This window comes from Acinonyx jubatus, chromosome A3 (genome assembly GCF_027475565.1).
Source record: "Acinonyx jubatus isolate Ajub_Pintada_27869175 chromosome A3, VMU_Ajub_asm_v1.0, whole genome shotgun sequence".
In the NCBI taxonomy this organism is placed as follows: domain Eukaryota; kingdom Metazoa; phylum Chordata; class Mammalia; order Carnivora; family Felidae; genus Acinonyx; species Acinonyx jubatus.
In genome coordinates, this window is record NC_069388.1 from 129,282,899 (window position 1) to 129,299,347 (window position 16,449).

The 16,449-nt window shown below is 51.3% G+C and overlaps 1 protein-coding gene across 11 annotated transcripts in view; it reads right to left on the reverse strand.

Moving 5' to 3' along the window:
* Positions 1 to 16,449, reverse strand: part of LPIN1 (lipin 1) — a 129,822-nt gene that overhangs the window by 3,992 nt on the left and 109,381 nt on the right. For 10 of the 11 annotated variants that reach the window (XM_053201224.1, XM_027077929.2, XM_027077925.2 and 7 more), the window contains 3 exons: positions 8,090 to 8,242; positions 1,703 to 1,817; positions 803 to 906 (listed from right to left, as the gene is read on the reverse strand). In XM_053201224.1, coding sequence (XP_053057199.1) covers positions 803 to 906; positions 1,703 to 1,817; positions 8,090 to 8,242 — 372 coding nt within the window. The remainder of the gene's footprint in view (positions 1 to 802; positions 907 to 1,702; positions 1,818 to 8,089; positions 8,243 to 16,449) is intronic. The other variant, XM_053201226.1, reaches the window with a different exon arrangement.

Sequence of the window (16,449 nt, forward strand, 5' to 3'; positions counted from 1 at the left end):
AAACCACTGGAGGTATCTGGAGAACACCAAACCCCCAGCCCCCCTCCTCCCCGTGAGGAGGGTCCCACAGGCCCCCGTGGGGTCACTCGGGCCCCGGGCTCTTTTCTAGGTCTCCACAGACCATGCAGCCTCTGGAACAGGCCAAGCAGGAGGGCAACCGTGTGCCCGGGGTCGCCCAGTGGGCAAAGCTCACCACCACGAGGGCCAAGGAAAGGCTTCCCACTCTGAGGAGCTAGGAGGCCAGGGGGAAGCACCCCAGAGTCCAGAGAGACCCGGCAGCCGGCCAGGACGCCTCGTTTCAAACAGGGGCCCAGGTCAGCCCCCTGCCTCCGGCGGACAGGGCTCCGACCAAGGGGACGAGAATTCCTACATTTCTGGTGAGCGTCATCTCAGGTCCGTGTGTGAAAACACCTAGAGTGTCTCGCCTGTAAATACAGCTTCACAGGCTATTTCAGTCTGGTTACATTTCCCGTTTGCATGCTAGGCTTTTCGAGCGTAGCTTGGCAAATCTAAACCACCAGTTTTAAAAGTCGTTCCGTTCCACTCGGTGGCAGAACCCGTCCACGAAGTTTAGACTGTGGGGATCCAGAGGGGATCTGAGTTCATGCAGACGGTCCAAAAGTGAGGTTTTGGACAAAATACAAGGAGTTAAAATACATTTTCTTGGCAGGAACTGAAGATTAAAATACAGGAAACAAAGGATAAAAAGGCATACTGTGAACCATAAAGCATCATTCCAAGATTGAGACCACAACGACAACGTAACGACCCAGGAATCCCACAAAACGTGCGCGATACTCACGAGGAGGTGTTGGTCTTTGCGTGCTCCTGTACAAGTTCTCCTTTGGGGTTGACAGTAAATATTCTGTTCAAAGACACTCCTACTTGCTTATACGAATACACATCCTGTATTTGGTGAAGTATAAATTAGAAAAAAAAAAAAAGAGTTCACTGTAAATACGAATACGCAATATTCCGGATCTGATGCAGTCTTATAAAACTCTCATTAACCACAACTATGCTTCCAAGGAGTGTAGAGAAAGAATATCTCTGGATGTGAAATTATTAAATCAGATTTCCCCCCTGGGCCTCGGTTCGCTCATCCATGCAAGAACTGAGCTAATGAGTAAACAGCCTACCTCGTCACCTCGTCCCCTGCAATTCTCACACCCCTTGAGGCTGTTTTATTCTCTGACCCCTTTTTCTCAGGCGTAAGTTTCAAAAGAGGAATTCTCTTCCTGGGAAGTTAGTACCCAACTGTATTATCCAGACTGCTAAACTCTCCAGCAAATGTGGGTAGTACACGTAAAATCTTTTACCGTAGGCAACAGTGCTCTTGAAACCTGCGATGCCAAATTCACCGTGGCGTTAAGGCTTGGCTTTGTGGTACCCTCCTGGTAGAAAGGGGCCAAGCCTATTCGATGTTCTTGTTTTACTAATTCAGCAAGTCATTTGGAATCTGAAGTTTCTAGTCCGACATTGCAAGCTTTAGTCCGACATTGCAAGCTTCAGATTGAAATCCACTAGCCGAGCTTCCAAGGAAACAAAAGGCCACGGAATAATGTGCAGTCTCTCCTTACAACTACTGCTGGTGGGAGGGGATGCTGGCGCCACACTGTCACCCAGGCCCACCCTTCCAATGACCGCTGTCAGAAAAGACAGTAAGTTTCAAGAGCTCTCACACAGCCCATCTGTTACTTACGGCTGGTCGGTTTCCAAAAGCGGCGTAAAAGGGTTCCGTGTTTGGAAAAAACAGATTTTTGATGTCTGTCAAACACTGGACTTTAAACTTCTCGGGCTTCTTTTCAATCACTTCTCTGTGAAAACAAATAAATAATCAATGGATCAGCCTGAGAGGAGGGGCTTCCGGAGCATCAAACTACTTTTACACGCCCAAGATGCCGTGACGCCAAGAACATTCCCGTATCTTCAAAAGTCAACCCTGTGTAAGTCAGGGCGGCGGTCCCCGAAAAGCACGAGAGAGAAGGCGGAGAATCTGTACTTTCCAGTCTTCCCACAGAGCAAACGCTGAGGACAAGTGATTTTACCAAAGACCTCCACCAGGCACCCGAGTTACAAAGAATTCCAGACACAGAAGAAGGGAGAACGTCTCGACGCTCATTTTATGAGGCTAGTGTCACCTCAAACACAAGACTTAGAGGAGAAAAATATGAGCAAAGCGCGGGCCAACCTCACTCGTGAGACGGCAGTGCAAACGTCCTAACTAAGTATGGATATGCAAACTGACCGCAACAACTTTTGGCACAGGAGTTTTATTCCAGGAACGCAAGAGTAATTCGATACGCTAAACCAAGTAATACAGTATAACAGGGTAACAGATTCAAGTACCAGAAAATATACCGGGTCAACAGACACAGGCAGGGCATTTGATACAATGTGATATCTACCCAAGATGAAACATCTTAAACCCGGAATAGCAGGGAATGGTCCACACCCACAGCAAGTGCCCCGGTAAGAGTGGAACAACAGGTGGCCCCTATGGCCATTTCGCCCCGACAATGCGCTGCGGGTCCTCATTGGCGCAGTGATGTAAGGAAAACGTAAAAGTTATCAGGATAGGGAAGGAGAGAATAGAAGCTCTCACTATTCACACACAAAAAAATAATAATAATAATTGATTAAAAAAATAATCCACAGGCGAATTACCATTATTGATAAGAGATCGATCCGATGCTGGCTATAAAATTAGTATAGAAAAAAAAATTAGTGTACAAAAATCAATTGCATTTTCACGCATCAGAAGAAACAAACAGGTAAACATGTAATTCTGTACACAGAACTCTAAAATCTCAAAGGTCTAGGAATAAACCTACTAGAAAGATGTGCCAGACTTTTATGGATAAAATTATAAGTGTTATTGAAACATAATAGGGAAGACCTAAATGAAATACACCACGTAAGTGAACTGGGAGATTCAATATTATAAGGAGATACTAATTCTCCCGAAATTGACCTACAGATTCACTGTCATTTCAGTCAAACTCTCGACAGAATTTTGTCTGTATGCTTTTATAAGACTTGATAGTCAGTAACACACAAGAGCAAAGGCCAGAAACCAAACCACACGTTGATGGACACTTGATTCACGAGCACGACGACAGTTCAGAGCAAGAGGAAATGGGCAATCATTTCAGTAAATGGTGCTGGGACAACTGAACATCCCTTTAAGGAAGACAAAAAAAAAGAAGGGAAATGGACTCTCCCGCACTCCACACGCAAAAATCAATTCCTGGTGGATTACACACCGAAACCTGAAAGGCAACACCTTTAGATAAAATACAGGAGGCTACCTTCATGCCCTCGGCCAGGGAAGCCCTTTTTTAACACACAAATAGCACAAATTACAGAGGAGATGATATGTTCAAGTACATGAAACAGAATTTATGTTCATCACAAGCGATAGACCAGGGGACAGCTGTCTGCAGCGCTCATAACAAAGGCTACACATATAGAATCTATAACACACGCTTACGAACCAAAAAGAAAATTGAGAAAGAAACGTGAACAGGCACTTCACAGAAGATGAGGCCCGAACGGACAACACACACACGCAGACAGACATTTCACACCCACCGGACGAGCAAAAACGTAAACAGCTGACGTGCTGGCAAGAAAGTAGAGCAGGGGGGAGCATTTCCACACCACTGCTGGTGCATAAATGGGTTCGACCACTTTGGAAAACAGTTTGGAACAAACTCGTAACGCTGATGTGTGCATATGCTCTGTGGCCAGAAATCCCGCTCCTAAGTGTTCACTCTAAAGCAGCTAGTGAGCGCGCCCCCAGCGGGCACACGCAAGAAGTGCTGCTCTCAATGGTGAAAAACGAAGTGACCCAAGTCTCCATCCGTAGTGGCACGGATGAACCGTGGTAGGTCCTACAACAGGAGCGCAGACAGAAGTAAAATGAATGGGTTACAGGTCTACTCAACAGTCACGGGAACACACTGCTGAGCGAAAACAGCCAGCCCCAGAGAACACACGGTAGGGTTACATAAAGTTCACACGTGTGCACGATTAAACGTATCGGTTAGGGTCACAAATGTATGTGATAACACAGCTTAGAAAAGCAAGGGATGTTTAACAAAGATTCAGGGACAGTGGCTAATGTCACTACTAAGATTTCAAAAGGAATGGTCTGGCCCTTTGCTTTCACTGCATGGTGGGTATGCTGGTGTTCACTCTTTGATTATCATTTATACCCCGCATATATCTTAGAAATAGTCTTCTGTATCTACTCAAAATGTAATTTAGGCGTGCCTGGGTGGCTCAGTAGGTTGAGCATCTGACTGCGGCTCAGGTCACGATCTTGCGGTTCGTGAGTTCGAGCTCCACGTCGGGCTCTGTGCTGTCAGCACAGAGCCTGCTTCGGATCCTGTGTCTCCCTCCCTCCCTCTCTACCCCTCCCCTGCTCGTACATGCTCTTTCTCTCTCAAAAATAAACAAGCATTTTTTAAAAATGCAATTTAGATGATGATGATGGTGGTGGTGGTGACATAGCATTAACCTGAGTGTCAAAAACCCCAAAGGCTGGTCCTGGCTCTGTACTGACTTCTGTGGACTCCAGAGCCCTTCTTAACCTTAACACTAAAGAGTTTTATATTCTGTATCTTAGGACCCTTATGGGTAGAAACATGGCTGATGTCTGAGTATGAGTCTCAAACTTCAATCCACCTGGAGGACACCATCCAAATTCAGCTTCCTGCTTCAATCTCTCTCTTTCTCTCTCTCTGTCTCATGCATGAACATACCCACAGCCTATGTGCTTGAGGGTGTGGGTAAGTGGCAGGTGGGGAGGAAGTTGTCTCCACGCGCACATACAGGGTAAGAAATGCACACTAAGAAAACATGCTTGTGGCCCCACGCCACTAGTGCAAGGCTCCTCGTGGGCAGTAAGGTGACCCGGGAAGAAGCGGTGAGGGCTCCTGTCCAGAATGCTCCCTGGCACAGCCTGTCTTCAGTGATCTGCATTTGCAATTAGTCCCCGGTCACTCAACTCACCCTTGAGGTAATTTTCCTACAGGAAACAATTAAGTGTCATTTATCCAAGTCTCCGAGCGCCTCAGCAAACCCCGAAGGGAAAACGTGGTCGCTGTTGAAATAGCTGCTAGTTTCCCAGAGACAGAGGCCAGCCTCTGTCTCTGCCAAACTCCAGGAAGGTCACATCTGCCCAGGAACCCCGTCTTGGGACTTGGCCAAGGCTAATCTGTCCAACCTGCCTGTCATCAGTGAGATCCCCCCGCCATGAGATGCGCCGTGCATTACTAGGAATGTGCCCTGTGTTCACAGAGGGCTTATGAAAATGATCTAAAATGCCCTGACGCCACAACAAAAAAAAGGCCAGCTGACTAAAAAGAATCACATGACTCAAAGCCAATTTCTACTTTAAAAGAAGCAGCTCCTGAACCAAAAGATCAGGTGTGTGAAACAGATTCCATCGGCTTCTTTTTTTCAGACACATTTCCTCGAATCATAGCATTTCAGGGCTGGAAGGAGCACTTGAGATCATCGAACAGAACCCTCCCATCTGGCAGGTGAGGAACCAGATCCAGGAAGGGGAAGCACCGCTTGCCACACCACCAATCAGTCTCCAGGCAGCATCAGAGCTTGGCGGGGGGGGGGGGGGGGGGGGGGGGGGGGGGTGGGCGGGGAGGGGGGTCCGCTTTGGTGGGGGGGGTCTCCGTCCTCACTTCAGAACCCTCTCTGCTGTCCCTACAGACCGTGCTCTGACCACAATGTTTATTTTCCTTCATCCCAATTTAGACCCAGGAGGTACAATCAAAACTGCCCCCGGGGCACCTGGGTGGTTCAGTCAGTTAAGTGTCCAACTGAGGCTCAGGTCACAATCTCGCGGTTTGTGGGTTCGAGCCCCGCGTCGGGCTCTGTGCTGACAGCTCGGAGCCCGGAGCCTGCTTCCCATTCTGTGTCTCCCTCTCTCTCTGCCCCTACCCTGCTCATGCTCTGTCTCTCTCGGTCTCTCAAAAATAAATAAATGTCAAACAAAAATTTTTTTAATAAAAAAAAAAAAAAAAAAAAGAAGGACTGCACCCAATGAAAGCATCTTGCTAGGGAAGGTTATTCTGGCTCACACAGACTTGCCCGTCAATTCTAGAAACTCTGCAGGGCAGCTAATACCCAGAACAGCTCGGGCTGGAAAGTAGTATTAGAAGGAACAGGCTGTTGGCTGTGACCATCATCTCTGTCCTCTGAGAGGGCACACACATTGTGAGGTTTCCTGGTTTGGTTTAATAAGTCCTCACAAGGAAAAGGCAATAGATCTTGGAGAGTGGTACTTCAATAAGAGGAAAAAATACGAAGGATTACCTTAAACGTATATTTAGTGGTAGGATATCAGAGTAATAATGTCAACATTCTGCCTTGCCTCGCAAATCCTCAGTACTTAATACCTGATAATGAGTAGCTTGCTACAAAGTGTCGACATAAGTCAGGGACCCCATTTCACTCCAGTCTGGATTTGTACCGAGACCCACACTGTCAGGACAGCTCTCAGGATCTGAAATGCACTATGGCATCCACAGGTTTCGCCCAAATTTCTTGCCCAGAAACTACAAGTTTCAATGCAAGATCTTTTACTACAGGAAAAAAAAAAAAAAATTACAAATCACACAAAGCAAAGCTGTGATAGAAAAGGGATCCACAGATGGGGTGCCTGGGTGGCTCAGTCGGTTAAGCGTCTGACTTCGGCTCAGGTCATGGTCTCACGGTCCATGAGTTCGAGCCCCGCATCGGGCTCTGTGCCGACAGCTCAGAGCCTGAACCCTGCTTGGGATTCTGTCTCCTTCTCTCTCTGCCCCTCCCCACTTGTGCCCTGTCTCTCTCTCAAAAATAAATAAGTGTAAAAAAAAAAAAAAAATTTTTTTTAAAGAAAAGGGATCCACAGAGCTGAAGAAAAATACCCTGGGAGGAGCCAATATGGCGCTTTGGGCCCATCTGGATGTTTCTGTCGTTTGCATGGTTAGCGGCAGCAAGCAGCTTATCTGGTCATCAAACTGAGGCAGAATCATACCAAAGCCTGTCACTGGGTCTTGAAGACAGAATTCTCTGATACTTAGAACCAGCCTTTGACAGGACCAACATCCTATTACAACCACAGTAGATTGTGCTTTGAGAGCAGTCAGGGAGGCTTGTCCTGGGCCTCAAGCTACCGGGAAGCCCAGTGTTCTCCTCTCCAACGCCAGGAGGCCAGACTCAGTTTGGCCCGGCTTCTCTGAACACGGCTGTGGCGGGGAAGGGGGTGGTGTAGGGAGAAGGGTACTCAGAGGCTGGCTAGCGATATTAGAGGGCCATTAAAACAGTGTTGGGGCTCCTAGATGGTTGAGTCAGTTGAGCGTCTGACTCTTGGTTTCGGCTCAGGTCATGATCTCACAGTTTGTGAGACTGAGCCTCACGTCAGGCTTCGCAACTCCCAGCACACAGCCTGCTTGGGCTTCCCTCTCTCTCCCTCTCTCTCTGCCCCTCCCCTGCTCACTCGCTCTCCCTCCCTCTCAAAATAAATTTAAAAAATTAAAAACAAACAAAACAAACGGCGTAACCAGAACTCCCAAAAAGGGTGAGTGTTCTGGGAGACCAGGGCCAGGCGGCGGCTGGTAGAGGGGCCACTTAACCCGGTCCAGGCCCCCGATTAGACAGAATGCAAGTTGATTCTCAGAATCCTTAAGACTCAGACCGGCCACGGTGGAGGGACAGCTGCCCACACAGGGGCAACAGCATGTGCACACACTGGAGGCTTCAAGTAGAGAACTCTGTTCTGGAGAACGAGTTTCAAAAACTGCAAAGCAGGGCAGGGGCAAGTCAGGAAGAGTCACGTGACCCGAGCTCATGAATGTGGACTTGATCCTGAGAGCCACGATGGGCTGAAGAAGGGTGAGGACGAGGTGACAGAACCAGACCTGCATCTTAGGACGAATCTGCTGGTGCCCACTGTGGCTCAGGAGATGGGCTAGGGCAGACCAGTTAAGAGGCTATGCTTGCAAAAACTTGCAGGGAAGAGGGGCGGGGGCGGAACTGGCCGGCAGATGTGGGGCGGGAGGTGCGTAAGCGAGCGCCATACCTGTGCAAGGCCGAGAAGAGACTGCTTGGGCTCAGCAGCAGGGGCCCCTGAGGCAGCACCGTGCCCCTCTCGTTGACCCAGTGCAAATAGCCCCTCGTCATGTCCGCCATCCCGATGGCACGTGCAGAACAGTAGAGAAACTTATATCCGTTTCTGCAAAAGAGACAAAGCATTCGGGTGTCACGGCATCCCTCGACCGAACCGCTCCGCGTTCGCACACCCTGACCTGTGCTTCTCGAAGAAAGGCATTGCTGCAAGCTTCCTCACCAGCAGAAGGCCACCTCCTATACAACACTATTTGGCACTGAGAGGGAAGCCTGAATGCTTTTCGCTGTCCCTCACTGAGCCCACGTCCCTCACTTGGTTTAATCCTCACGGCAAGTCCGTTCGGTAGGGCTCTTCCCTCCGCTTTATGCTGGAGACGCTGAGGCTCTACGCAAACTGGCCGGGCTACCTGCCCCTGCACTGCTCATCCTCCGGGTCCCTGCTCCCCGTTAAGGCCACCCAGCCACCAGCGCACAGGGCCCCTGCAGGTGCACCGCAGCACGGAGCCCGTCCCCCCGCCCCCCACACACGCCATCAAATCCTCCCCTCGGCGGGACGATTCCCGAAAGCACATAAACACGGACCCGCCCCCTCTCATCTCGTCCTCAACACAACCACCGCCTTGGGTTTTCCTTCTCCGCACCGATCCCCGTCGCCCCGCTCCCTCGGCCGTGTGTCTGCACTGACCACATTTCTCCACCCGCATCACCCCGCTCCAAGCGGACTCAGTCCCCTGCCTTGCTAGCCCCCCCAGGTCCCTGCGACGCCGCATAGGAACAGACTTCGCGGCACACACAGCACGTGTGACAGTCCCTCCCTCTGGAGCGCCTCCGTCCCCTGGCTTCCGGTCCCCACCGCCCCCAGATAGGCCTGGGCCCCGTCTCCACCCAGGCTCTAGGTGCCCGAGTCCTGGGGTCCTCACCGCCTCACTCCCCGCGGGATCACACCCACTCCCCGACGGCCCTGAATGCCGCAAACAAACCGGAGCGGCGTGCGCTATTTGTGATGTTGTGATACGATACAGATCTCTGTGGTCCTCATCCCCGGGTCCCAGCACGGAGCTTCCAGACCCTTGGACTTTCTGAGTGACCAGACACCTATTATCCAACACAAGCCCCTTCCTCCACACACCCCTGAGTTTATGCTGATGAGGGGGGCCACGGTTGCCATAGGAACCAGCCATGCAATCAGAGGGCTGGAACTTTCATCCCCACCAACCCCCCCCCACCCATCCCCCCCGCCCCACGCACACAAATTCCGGGCAAGGCAGAGGGGCTGGAGATGGAATTCAATCACCAACAGTCAATGATCTAATCAACCGTGCCTACACAAAACCCCTCAACAATGGGGTTCAGGTTGGGAGAGGCAGGTTGAGTGCCTCCACGTGCCAGGACACACCCCCCCCCCCCCCCCCACCGTGGAGACGAGACCCTTCCAGACATCGTTCTATGTGCCTCTGCACCCGGCTGTTCATTTGTATCCTGTAGGATAAACCCGAGTGTTTGCCTAAGTTCTGTGAGCCTTTATAGCAAATTATTAAACCCGAGAGGCGGTTGTGGGGACCCCTGATCTGTAGCCAAGTTGGGCACAAGCGGGGATAAACTGGGGACCTCCTATTCGTGGCTGGCATCTGCAGTGGGAGGTGTCTTTGGACCGGGCCCCTAACCTGTGGGGTCTACCCTACCTCTGGGTAGCTGGTGTCAGAAGTGGACGGAATTGTTGGACACCCAGTTGGCGCCTGTAGGGAATTTCAGAACTGCTTCGTGCGACAGCCCCACACGTTGGGTGCCAACAGTGGTTGGGAATGAAACACAGATCGCAGGCCAATTCTTCCATGACATACAATTTTACTGCTTGAGCAGGACTGCATTTCCCTCGTTTTAACCCTTGAAAGCTTAGTGACCAAAACGAGATGTGCTGTTAAGATAAAACGTATGCCACGTTTCAAAGGCTTACTGTAAAAAAACAGAAGCTATCTCCCGTTAGTAATTTCTATATTGATTTTAAGCGGTAATGGTTTCCATATATGTATTGGACTAAATAAAATACACTAAACATTTTTTAAACACCATCTATACCTGGCATCCTTCCAGATTTATACTTCCAGTCCAGACGCCTCTCTTAAGCTCCAGGCCAATGCGTGCAACCACAAACCGCCCCGTCACTAAGGAGACAGACAACGTACCCCCGACGTGGTGTGCCCACAGTCAAATGTGCACGGGTGCTCCTGCCGCGTCCTCGCTGAGCAAGTGGCTCTCGCTGGCCCAGGTGAAAGGTCAAACCTCAGGGTCACCTGGGTGTCTACTTCTCATGACCACTGCCCCCCCCCCCCCGGCCCCACTGCCTCAACTCCACCCCAGCAATGACCCCGAACCACCCCGAGTCCCCTGCTACCGGGACGGGGCCTCTCACCTCTATTCCCGCGGCAGCTTGAATCGGCTCCCACCGCCCCCCCCCCACCAGTCTGCACACAGAAAGAAACCTCAAAACACACTCACGTCGTGCTCAACACCCCCAAGAGCCTTGACATCTCTCTCAGACACAATCCAAACTCTACAAGGCCAGTGAGACCTGGTCCCCATCACTCTCTCCAACCCCATATACTCCCTCACTCCGGCTCACCAGAAAGGTGCGCCCCTGCCAGTCTTCCGAGGCACCATGCTCATTCCTGCACTGGGCGCCTGCACATGCTGTTCCTTCTGCCTAGAACACTCTTCCCCACACCTCAGGCTTACTCACTCCCTCACCTCACCTAGGTCTCTGCTCAGACATCACCTCCTCAGAGGGCCCTTCCCTTGTCCCCCTATTTAATAAAACACACACTCCCGGGGCGCCTGGGTGGCTCAGTTGGTTAAGCGTCCGACTTCAGCTCAGCTCATGATCTCGCGGTTATAAGTTCAAGCCCCACATCGGGCTCTGGGCTGACAGCTTGGAGCCTGGAGCCTGCTTTGGATTCTGTGTCTCCCCTTCTCTCTGCCCCTCCCCTGCTCTTGCTCTGTCTCTGTCTCTCTCTCTCTCTCTCTCAAAAATAAATAAGCATCGACAAAACTTTTTTTAAAAATTGTTTAAAAAAAAAAAAGGGGGGCTGCCTGGGTGGCTCAGTTGGGTGGGCGGCCGACTTCAGCTCAGGTCATGATCTTACAGTTTGAAGGTTCGTTGCGTTCGAACCCTGCGTCGGGCTCTGTGCTGACACCTCAGAGCCTGGAGCTTGCTTCGGATTCTGTGTCTCCCCTTCTCTCTGCCCCTCCCCTGCTCATGCTCTGTCTCTGTTTCTCAATAATAAATAAACGTTAAAATAAAATAAAAAAAGTAAAACACACGCTCCCCTATTCCCACTTCAGCGACAAAACCTTTGCTCTGCTTTAGTCTCCCTAATGGCACCCATCACTAATGTTACAGTATAGTTCCTGGTTTGAAGGTGGTCTCTTGTTAATCCATAAGCCCCCTGAGGGCGGGGACTTGGTCTCAAGCCTTGCTGTAACCCCAGGGCCAAAAACAGTGCCTGGCAAGTTACAGACACTTAGCAAATATTTGCTGAATGAGAGAATACAAGCTGCCCACTTCTCCCTGACTTAGTCCTCCAGCATGAACATTTGATGCTGGTTAAGGGGCTCATCTCTAGACTTGCTTATGAATAAATCTGGCCTTTTGTAGCAACGTGGACGGAACTGGAGAATGTTATGCTAAGTGAAATAAGTCCTACAGAGAAAGGCAGATCCCATGTTTTCACTCTTATGTGGATCCTGAGAAACTTAACAGAAGACCATGGGGGAGGGGAAGGAAAAAAAAAAAAAGGTTAGAGAGGGAGGGAGGCAAACCATAAGAGACTCTTAAATACTGAGAGTAAACTGAGGGTTGATGGGGGGTGGAAGGGAGGCAGGGGTGGGTGATGGGCATTGAGGAGGGCACCTGTTGGGACGTGCACTGGCTGTTGTATGGAAACCAATCTGACAAGACATTTCATATTTAAATAAATAAATAAATACGTCCTTTAAAACCAAGAAACAGGAAACTTTTAAGAGGGAGAGAATCCAGAAATACCAGCTTGTCTGGAATCCAGGGATGCGACTTAAAATCAAGCAACCTTTTTACTCAAACATCTTTGTATCTTAGCTCTCTGATTAATGCAGTCTTTAAAAAAAAAAATACCCACTCTTTCTGTATATAGCTCTTCACATCGGAGTCCTAAAAGCGGCCACCTGCAGGGGTTTGAGATGCTAATTTTATTCAAAACCTGATTTCCTAATACATTCCAGGGTTTGATCAGGCCACTCACTGCCTCCTTCTCACCAGGCAAGTATTCTGCTTCAAAGGCCATTACTAAACTTGGTTGGAAAATCAGCGCCAAGACTCCTGGAGGAGCTGGGGGGGGTAATGCTTGTTGATGGCAGAGGCTTCGCCCCCACGACAGCCGCCTGAAATACCAAGCGCTCCCATCAAATGCTCAGGTGACGCCGAGTCACCAAAGCTTACTCTCAAGGGAGCCCCTGGGGGGTAAGACTGCTCACTCCTCACTCAGAAGGGCAGGACACGCTGCTCCCACCAACACCTCGCCTGAGCTCCGGGTGCACACGGGGCGGCACAGCCCTGCCCTTCGGGAATGGGCAGGTGGGGAGACCTACCCTTGACTGCAAAAAAGGTGGACTTGTGGGCTCCCCGGGAGGGAAGGGCGAAGCCTGCCCGAGGAGAGCGTGCACACAGATGTACAACACACACGTGGGTCACACTCACCCCTCTGAGATCTCGGCAACTACAACAGGACTCGGGGACATACCAGAGCCAAAAAGAAAGAGGATTCCACGTCCCGGCGTCCCACCGACGGTTTCTCCATACGTCTCAGCCTCTTGTATCTCTCTGAAAACACTTGGCCCAGGCAGATATTAAAGTAGCTCGGAAAGATCACCCCTGGGGCTATTTGCCAAGAGAAGCGTCTAGGCGGACGTTTCTCCACCACTGACATCTTGGCCTGGATAAATCATTGCAGGGGGGCCGGGCAGAAGCCCCGATAAGGCCGCCCTGTTGGACGTCTAGCAGCATCCCTGGCCTCCACCTGCTAGGGGTCCTCGACACACCCCAGGCATGGCGACCAGAAAGGGGCTCTGGGCATTGTCATGGGTCCCTGGGGGCCAAAATCGCCCTCGGTGGAGAGCGCTCTTGCAGAAAAAGGGGCCCTGTAGCCCCGTCTGCAGGCCCAGAGGGAGGATAACCACTCGCTCCCTTAAGGATGGAAGGCTGTAGGCCAAGCTCAGACTTGTCCTCAGCCCGGCCTCCGAGGTCCCCTGCCCAGAGCCTCCCTTCCGCGCCCACCGTGCTCACTCCGGCCTGGCTCTCAGCCCCACCTCCTCTCGCCCTGCCTCCCCCTGTGACGAGTGCCCTTCTCTCAAACCCTGAAACCCTGCCCACCCAACAAGCCTCGGCTCCCGGCCTCCTTCTCGCTGAAACCGTCTTGGATTTCTCGCTCCTCCGATCAGATTTAATCTCTCCCTCACTTCCGTCTGAGAAATCTGCATCTCACCGCGCATACCCTTCCCTGCATCCTTACAGGGTCCCCATCACCCGCTGCTACAGGATCCCGAGCTCCCTTACGGAGAGGCACCGGCACAGCCCCTGGTGTGCAGCAGATTCACAATCAGAGTCCGCTAAATCCGGGGGGGTCCTCGCGGAGGCCGGGCGTGGAAAAGAACGCCCAGCTGCACGACACACACACTTGTGACAGCAACCCCACGACGTGCAGGCACGACATTTCTGGGCTGGCGGTGACCTCAGGGACCACCCGGCGGAACTTTCCCCTTTTAGAGATGAGGAAACCAACTCTGGGAGTGGGGGACGAGGTCTAAGCGGCCAGAGTGAGCGAAGGGCCGTCCCCTTCAGATTCCGGCCGTCCCCCCGACTCCCCATCAGACTGTCCATTCTTACTGTCAGACGTTAACGAACGCAATCCCCTAAGATCTGGAGTGGGGGAAAAAAACATCGGCGAAAAGGAGAAAAGAAAGACCCTAACGCGTCTGCTAATGATGGCTTCCGCTTTCAGAATCCTGGCTTCACACAGCAGTCTCCACGCCACAGACGAACCCATCCACCCGCGAAAACACGGGAGCATTCATGCTCGCTAAATCACACACACGTTGATTTCTGCTTCCATCACTATAAAAATACCCATCAAGGAAGGCGGAAAATCAGAGCGGTTATTGCCCACGTTTAGCCCCTAAAAGACCCACGGGCTCAGTGAGCTGGATATTTTAGGGAAGAGTCTTTTTACTTCCCTTGTGCACGCTGACCGATACTTGAACGGGAGGAGAGAGTCTCACATCTTCCGTTTCTATCGGCTGGCGTTCTTCTTAATCAATAACCAAGTCGGCTCTTTTACACCCTCTCGCTGAACAAGGTAACACTCAGCTCCACAGACAATTTCTCACAGCTGACTGTATTCGAAAAAGTAATTACATTTGGCAAAAATAAAATGAAATAAAATAAAATTGCCCTCGTTTTCTGTTGTCGTCAGGCAAGCGGCTATCGGCGAGACTGGTTCTCCCGTTAGATAGATACTGCAGTGCAGGAATTTTAAGCGCAGCCTGCATTCCAAAAAAGCAGAGTGAGGACAGAGTGATCCGTCCCCAAATCCTAAAGTAAACAGCATCACCTTCCTGGAACCCTAGAGCATGCCAAAGAGCTCTCTCACTAGGCCTGTGGGTAATCACAGGAGGACATCAAAAGAATAGCACGGACTCATGAGAAGAGGGAGTCACCGCCAGTCTCACCAGTCCTCAGTCCCCACACTTGTCCCGCTGCGGCTGCCCAGGACCCCAGAGGAGGAAGCATGCGGGGCGTGGCCAGCATGTGGGTTCACTCTAACCAGCAGTCAGCTAAGGGAATGTCGCACCGAGCCTGACCTGCGCCAGGACGCCAACTAGCCAACCCGGGCCCCTGGGTGTCAGTAAAGAGCTCAGTAAGGAGGTAAGAGACACCCGGGGTCGCCGACTCTGGCCTGGAAAGGCATCGTGAGGACTACGGCGTCTGAGCTGGGCACAACAAGCTGAAAAGTGGGGAGACAAAAATCAGAGGTACGAGCATGCCGGGCAGAAGCCATCATTTGAGCGTAGGTGGGAAAATGGGAAAACGAAGCATGGAGTGTGGGATGTGGCCTGGATTAGAGCAGGAAGGTCTGGGGAGAAACTTGGAAAAGAAGGGCCTCGCAGAAGGCAGGGAAAGCCACGCCAAGGAGCCCCCGGGAGGTGCTCCGTGCAGAACCCCGAAGGCCATGGCCGAGCTGTGTGTGCAGACTGTTCCGGAAACCTAACTGTGTGGGAGCCACTGAGGACACACATCAAACTCAGCGAATGAACAAACATCAAGCCCCTTCCTCTCGGCCCAAATGAAAATACAGGAAGCATTCTGTACCCATTTTGGACCACCACCCACAGCCCTCACTCACCTCACGCTAGGCAACCAACGTAAAAAATGCTCAGGCGTTCTCTGGTAAGCTACCCTACTTGACTTTCCACAGAGATCTCTTTTCTGGGGGACAAACAAAAATGCAACTGTGCCCTTTTATGTTGCAATGTCCAGTGAGGAAAGGAGTAGATTTATGTTCCAAAGCCCAAAATGATTCAGGCCGTGAGCTTCTCGGTATCCTGACGCGGCAGAGTTTCTTCCAACTAAAAATAGATGTAATTTTCGGCGTCATGCGAGTCGAGGCAGGTCCTCAGTGGATTAATCCTTCCGAGTGAGAGGTCAGCCGTGGTGAGGCCGTGGGGAAAGGGGCCCACACACAGGCTGTCTGCCAGACTGCGGGCTGGGCCTACCTCTGCGGAGGGCGATCTGGCCCCACTGATCAGATCTGCTCATGTGCTCGCCCTCCTACCAGAAATTCCACTTCTGGGAATTCACTTTACGCCAGCCCCCCCCCCCCCCCCGTGTGTGCTGTCCTTATTTATTTATAGGCTCATCACACACAATGAATACTGCGTTTGAGTGCTTTGTGCATCACCGTGGGACATGGCGACAAAACCGGTAACTACCTCCCCAGTTCGTCAACAGAGGGCTAGTTACATACAGAACGGTTGACCCATATTACACGATTCATGCAGCAGTGGAGAATGAGGCAGATCTCACAGGTAATGAAACAGAAAGATGTATTACTAAACGACGCATGCACGGGTGCGTCTCAGGGGCCTGGGGACAGCGCCCGTGGATTTTAAGGACAGCAGGACAGAACAAAACCAGTCACGGTGGCTCCATTTCTGGGGAGTGGATCAGCTTGGTGCGGAGCAGAGAGGAAGAAGACACAAGCTTTGTACTCTCCAATTTCTCTAACT